This window comes from Rhinichthys klamathensis, unplaced genomic scaffold (assembly GCF_029890125.1).
Source record: "Rhinichthys klamathensis goyatoka isolate OS25496 unplaced genomic scaffold, OSU_Roscu_1.1 h1tg000379l_1, whole genome shotgun sequence".
NCBI classification, from domain to species: domain Eukaryota; kingdom Metazoa; phylum Chordata; class Actinopteri; order Cypriniformes; family Leuciscidae; genus Rhinichthys; species Rhinichthys klamathensis.
In genome coordinates, this window is record NW_026606886.1 from 3,703 (window position 1) to 10,000 (window position 6,298).

General features: G+C 47.5%; 1 protein-coding gene across 1 annotated transcript in view; it reads left to right on the top strand.

The window, feature by feature from the left end:
- Window positions 1–749: 749 nt before the first annotated feature.
- ptprsb (protein tyrosine phosphatase receptor type Sb) overlaps window positions 750–6,298 on the top strand; it is a gene marked incomplete at its 5' end in the record, with an annotated part of 47,945 nt that continues 42,396 nt past the window's right edge. Inside the window, 3 exons of the mRNA XM_056233896.1 lie at window positions 750–894; window positions 4,751–5,050; window positions 5,357–5,550. Of these exons, the coding sequence (XP_056089871.1) occupies window positions 750–894; window positions 4,751–5,050; window positions 5,357–5,550 (639 nt within the window). The remainder of the gene's footprint in view (window positions 895–4,750; window positions 5,051–5,356; window positions 5,551–6,298) is intronic.

Genomic DNA, 6,298 nt, shown 5'->3' on the forward strand with positions numbered 1-6,298 from the left:
GAATAGAGACAAAACACACCCGTTACTCATTAAGAGAATAGAGACAAAACACACCCGTTACTCATTAAGAGAATAGAGACAAAACACACCCGTTACTCATTAAGAGAATAGAGACAAAACACACCCGTTACTCATTAAGAGAATAGACACAAAACACACCCGTTACTCATTAAGAGAATAGACACAAAACACACCCGTTACTCATTAAGAGAATAGACACAAAACACACCCGTTACTCATTAAGAGAATAGAGACAAAACACACCCGTTACTCATTAAGAGAATAGAGACAAAACACACCCGTTACTCATTAAGAGAATAGACACAAAACACACCCGTTACTCATTAAGAGAATAGACACAAAACACACCCGTTACTCATTAAGAGAATAGAGACAAAACACACCCGTTACTCATTAAGAGAATAGAACAAAACACACCCGTTACTCATTAAGAGAATAGACACAAAACACACCCGTTACTCATAAGAGAATAGAGACAACACACACCCGTTACTCATTAAGAGAATAGACACAAAACACACCCGTTACTCATTAAGAGAATAGACACAAAACACACCCGTTACTCATTAAGAGAATACGGACGACTCTTTAAGACCAGCACCGGGAGCGCCGACCATTTGTCCCGTCGTTAAACTGGCAACAGTGGATTCGGACGCCCTAAGTGCACTTGCTTTAGACATGAGCTTAGATCATTAAAATAGTGTTGAAAGCATCTTTCTGTCCAACAGGAGAAGAGGAACTTTGAGCCCAGAACGGCGTATGTGGTGGAGGGTCTGCGCGCAAACACCGAATACACCTTCTCTCTGGCCGCCGTTTCCAACAAAGGCATCGGAGCGTTCACCAACGAGATCAGCCAGCGCACGGCGCAAGCAAGTATGTGTGAGACCCTCCGTCCCTAAAGAGACGGAAGCGGAGTGATCCACTCATGTTAGATCACAGTTCTGACTGTGGATGATTGAGGTGAAGCACGTTAACCTGTTCCTTGCAGTGTGTGACCAAACCCGTCCGAGCCGGGACTCCAGAGCTGTGTTCAGAGGGTTCCTCTGGCTGGTGCAGAGCATCTTAGATCTGTGTTTGCTTGCTCAGTCGTCGTTTTCAGAGCGGAAGCGGAAACACAACTAATATCTGGCGGTGTAAACAAACTATGAGCTGCGGGGGAATTCAGTCGCGTGCTGAAACACACACACACACACACACACTCAGTAATGTGCAAATGTTTATGAATCTATCATTAGCTTCGTCATGTTTGCGCTGGACAGTTCCTGTGCAGAAACTCCTGGTGAAAGTGGATCGGTGGCTATTGAAAAAGATGTTTTTAGGCACAAACGGTTGAATTCCTCCTCAGTTCTGTTTATTCATCCTTCCCTCCGTCCCTCCATCCATCCATCCATCCATCTGTCATTGAGAAATGCATTGGTGTGTGTGTGTGTGTGTGTGATGTTTATGTCCACAAGTATTTCCAGGAGATTATTGAAAAACAAGCCAAAGCCACCAAACTGGACGGGATTTGTGTTTTTAATTTCTGCCTTTTTACCTCTTTCTTCTCTTCCTCCTTCAGTTCAGTGTCTTTTCAGCTCAAATGAAGTGCTAGTAACTATTGTGTGTGTGTGTGTGTGTGTGTTCGAGTGTGTGTTGATGAAGTGCTCCTCAGTAACGCTGGTGTTTTGCAGGATGGGTAACGGTAAGTGAGGATGATGGTCTGAGCATCTCAACAACCGTAAGACTCTTCATTATTCCACTAACCCGGATCTGTGGAAGGAACTGCAGCTGTTTTATTATTTATTATCCGAACACAGTTTGACATGCTGATGAACGGTATGAATATAAGCGTCTCGATCATCATCTGGTTCTGATGAGTCCGGCACAGACACACACACTCTCACACAGAACGCAACTACGCCTCCGCAGTTCTCTCTTACATGTCATATTCTATAAAGCTAATTGAATCCTTGCTTGTCAGATTAATGAGTGTGTTCCGGGAGTGTGTGAGAACAGAGGCTGGTCACGGGTCGGTGGAACCGAGAACCTTATGGTTTGATTGATTGTGAGAAAGTCTCGGATCTCTCGTTATTTTTAAGAACTCTCTCAGCTCTCGTTGCCGTTCAGCTGGAAAGGTTTCAGTCAATTACACCGACGGAGAGCAAAGCCTCGCATTAACCGCAGGATTAATGACAGATAACACCCACAATTCTATACGCTCGTATTCTACAGAGACTGAAGCTCAGAGAACTTGCTTAAGTGTGTGTGTGTGTGTGATCTACATACAGTCGAGTTGAGTGATATCTAGATTCTCAGACAGGTTTCTAGCGTTAGCTTCACGCGAGTGTAACCGGCAGAATGACTCTGGCTGAAGTTCGGCGGTTCTTGAAACCAGACTGTAACTGTCGTCAGGCAGACTCAGTTATTGATTTAGCCGATGGGTGTCTCCAAAGGAGGAACATGACAAGCAGTGTCGGATACACACGACGTTTATATCAGTTTGTTTTGCTCCTGCAGACACACAGCTCCTCCTCGGCTCACAGTTTAAGCTCATTTGTCATGTATGAGCAGAAGGAACATTACACTCCTCGATAACCCGATGGGTTTCAGTCTGTCACCATCTGGTCAGGAATCCTGATCCTGGACCGATGCGTCGCTCCATCCATCAATCCGTGTTTCCATGGCAACAGCGCTCCGCCACACACTCGGCGGTGCTGTAATTAGATTGCCTGTTCTGGTCAATATGTTGATCAGATGCTTGTCTTGAGAGATTCTGACAGACAGATGCTTTATTCCTCCATCACTGCATCACAACACATCTTTCATTTCATTTTGCCTCTTTCTTCCTTTGTTTGCATCATTTATCTTTTGAGTTGAATTTAATTTGAGCCTCATAATTTGTTTTATTGATCCGTACTATTTTTGTAGCCGCATCCTCTGCGTTTGTCTTTCTGTTGTATTGATTTATTTTTGCCTTATTTCTGTTGTTTTCTCCTCCTCCACATTCCTCAATTATCTTTCCTCTCTGTGTTGTATTTTCGACTCTTCCTCCTCCTCTCCTCTTCCTCATCTTCCTCATCTTCCTCCTCTCCTCCTCTTCCTCCTCCTCCTCTTCCTCCTCCTCTCCTCTTCCTCCCCCTCCTCTTCTGTTCCTCTTCCTCCTCTTCTCTTCCCTCTCTCCTCTTCCCCCTCTCCTCTTCCTCCTCTCCTCCTCTTCTTCCTCCTCCTCTTCTGTTTCTCCTCCTCCACCTCCCCTTCCTCCTGCTCCTCTTCCTTCTCCTCTTCCTCCTCATCTTCTCCTCTTCCTCCTCTTCCTCCTCATCTTCTCCTCTTCCTCCTCATCTTCTCCTCTTCCTCCCCTTCCTCCTCTCCTCTTCCTCTTCCTCCTCCTCTTCCTCTTTCTCCTCCTCTTCCTCCTCTTCTCCCCTTCCTCGTCCTCCTCTTCCTCCTCATCTTCCTCCTCCTCTTCTCCTCCTCCTCCTCCCCTTCCTCCTCTCCTCTTCCTCTTCCTCCTCCTCTTCTCCTACTCCTCTTCCTCCTCCTCTCCTCTTCCTCTTCCTCTTCCTCCTCCTCTTCTCCTACTCCTCTTCCTCCTCTCCTCTTCCTCTTCCTCTTCCTCCTCTTCCTCCTCCTCCTCTTCCTCCTCATTCTCCTCTTCTCCTCCTCCTCCCCTTCCTCCTCTCCTCTTCCTCTTCCTCCTCCTCCTCCTCTTCTTCCTCCTCCTCCTCTTCCTCTTCCTCCTCTCCTCTTCCTCTTCCTCCTCTTCTCCTACTCCTCTTCCTCCTCTCCTCCTCCTCCTCCTCCTCTCTTCCTCCTCTTCTCCTACTCCTCCTCCTCGTCCTTCTCTTCCTCCTCTTCCTCCTCCTCTTCTCCTACTCCTCCTCCTCTCCTCTTCCCCTTCCTCTTCTCCTCTTCCTCCTCTTCTCCTACTCCTCTTCCTCCTCCTCCTCCTCTTCCTCCTCATCTTCTCCTACTCCTCCTCCTCCTCCTCCCCTTCCTCCTCTCCTCTTCCTCCTCCTCTTCTCCTACTCCTCTTCCTCATCCTCCTCTTCCTCCTCCTCTTCTCCTCCTCCTCTTCCTCCTCTCCTCTTCCCCTTCCTCTTCTCCTCTTCCTCCTCTTCTCCTCCTCCTCTTCTCCTACTCCTCCTCCTCCTCCCCTTCCTCCTCTCCTCTTCCTCCTCCTCTTCTCCTCCTCCTCTTCCTCCTCCTCCTCTTCCTCTTCCTCTTCCTCCTCTCCTCTGCCTCTTCCTCCTCCTCTTTTCCTCCTCCTCCTCTTCCTCCTCCTCTTCTCCTACTCCTCCTCCTCTCCTCTTCCCCTTCCTCTTCTCCTCTTCCTCCTCTTCTCCTCCTCCTCTTCCTCCTCCTCCTCTTCCTCCTCATCTTCTCCTACTCCTCCTCCTCCTCCTCCCCTTCCTCCTCTCCTCTTCCTCCTCTTCTCCTACTCCTCTTCCTCCTCCTCCTCTTCCTCCTCCTCTTCTCCTCCTCCTCTTCCTCCTCTCCTCTTCCCCTTCCTCTTCTCCTCTTCCTCCTCTTCTCCTACTCCTCTTCCTCCTCCTCCTCCTCTTCTCCTACTCCTCCTCCTCCTCCCCTTCCTCCTCTCTTCTTCCTCCTCCTCTTCTCCTCCTCCTCTTCCTCCTCCTCCTCTTCCTCTTCCTCTTCCTCTTCCTCCTCTCCTCTGCCTCTTCCTCCTCCTCTTCTCCTCCTCCTCCTCTTCCTCCTCATCTTCCTCCTCCTCTCCTCCTCCGGTCAGAGCCCACGTCTCCTCCGGCTCAGGTCCGCTGCTCCTCCGTCAGCTCCTCCTCCCTGTCGGTGAGCTGGGCTCCGGCGCCGGAGGAGCAGCAGAACTCGCCGCTGCTCGGGTATGAGGTGTGTTATCAGCTCAGTGGCGGCGGAGACTTAGTGCAGACGCTGCGTCTGGAGCCGGACGCGGGACAGGCGCTCCTGAAGGGCCTGCGGCGATGGAGCTCATACCTCCTCACGGTGGCAGCGCTGACGGAGCAGGGCCTCGGACCCCAGAGCCCAGCCGTAGAGTGCAGAACCGATGAGGACGGTAAAATCAGTCAAACCTACAGCGCTTCATACAGTACAGATCGTGTCACAGTAATAAACAGGAGAATAACAGAATCAAACTTCATCAGATATGAGACGTTCAGATTCAGCAGTAAAGCATCTTTACAGAAGATCAAAGAGTCATTATTCTGATCAGTTATGAAACACTCATGTCTGCTGTGAAGGAGGTTCTTCAGCATTAGACCCCTCTTCTAATCTAGAGCTGATAGATTCTTCAGGTGCTTTTTTGTAGATCAATAAAGTTCAGTGTGTGCGTGTATCTGTGCATGTGTGTGTGTGTGTTCAGTGCCCGGAGCTCCACCCCGTCAGGTGGACGTCCAGCCGATAAACAGCACCTGTGTTAAAGTGTCGTGGCGCTCTGTGTTGCCGGGGCAACGGAACGGGCAGATCCGCGGTTACCAGGTTCATTACGCGCGTGTGGAGAACGGGGAGTCACACGGCCTGCCGCGCATCAGAGACATGATGCTGGACGACACCCAGGTGAGGTCGCGACCCCGGCACACCCTCAAACTGATTTACATAATCTGCCAATAATTCTTATCCAGCTGATTTTGCAGCATAGAAGAAAGTGAACGTACACAACAGTGAAGCAGAATAATAATTTTTCAACTGAATTTACAAATGGCCACATTCACTCTTATGATATATTGCTGTTAGGTGTGCTTTTGTAGTTTTTGGATCTTTATTCATTCATGTTTAATTTTTCATTCTATGTCTTGTTTCAGTCAGAAAGGATCATGTGACTGAAGGGAAATGTGTTTTGGATGCATGTGGCCATCAGCCTTACATAACACTTCAGTTCAGCCTTTGGATCATCATGATATTGCCTAAAACTAAGACAAAAATAAAGTAACAAATTGTTGAAAGCTAGCAGGCAGTATTGATTATGTTAGTATGGATTAATTATGTTAGTATGGATTGATTATGTTAGTATGGATTGATTATGTTAATGTGGATTGATTATGTTAGGATGGATTGATTATGTTAGTATGGATTGATTGTTAATGTGGATTGATTATGTTAGTATGGATTTATTATGTTAGTATGGATTGAGTATGTTAGTATGGATTGAGTATGTTAGTATGGATAGAGTATGTTAGTATGGATAGAGTATGTTAGTATGGATTGAGTATGTTAGTATGGATTGATTATGTTAGTATGCATTGAGTATGTTAGTATGGATTGATTATGTTAGTATTGATTGAGTATGTTAGTATGGATTGAGTAT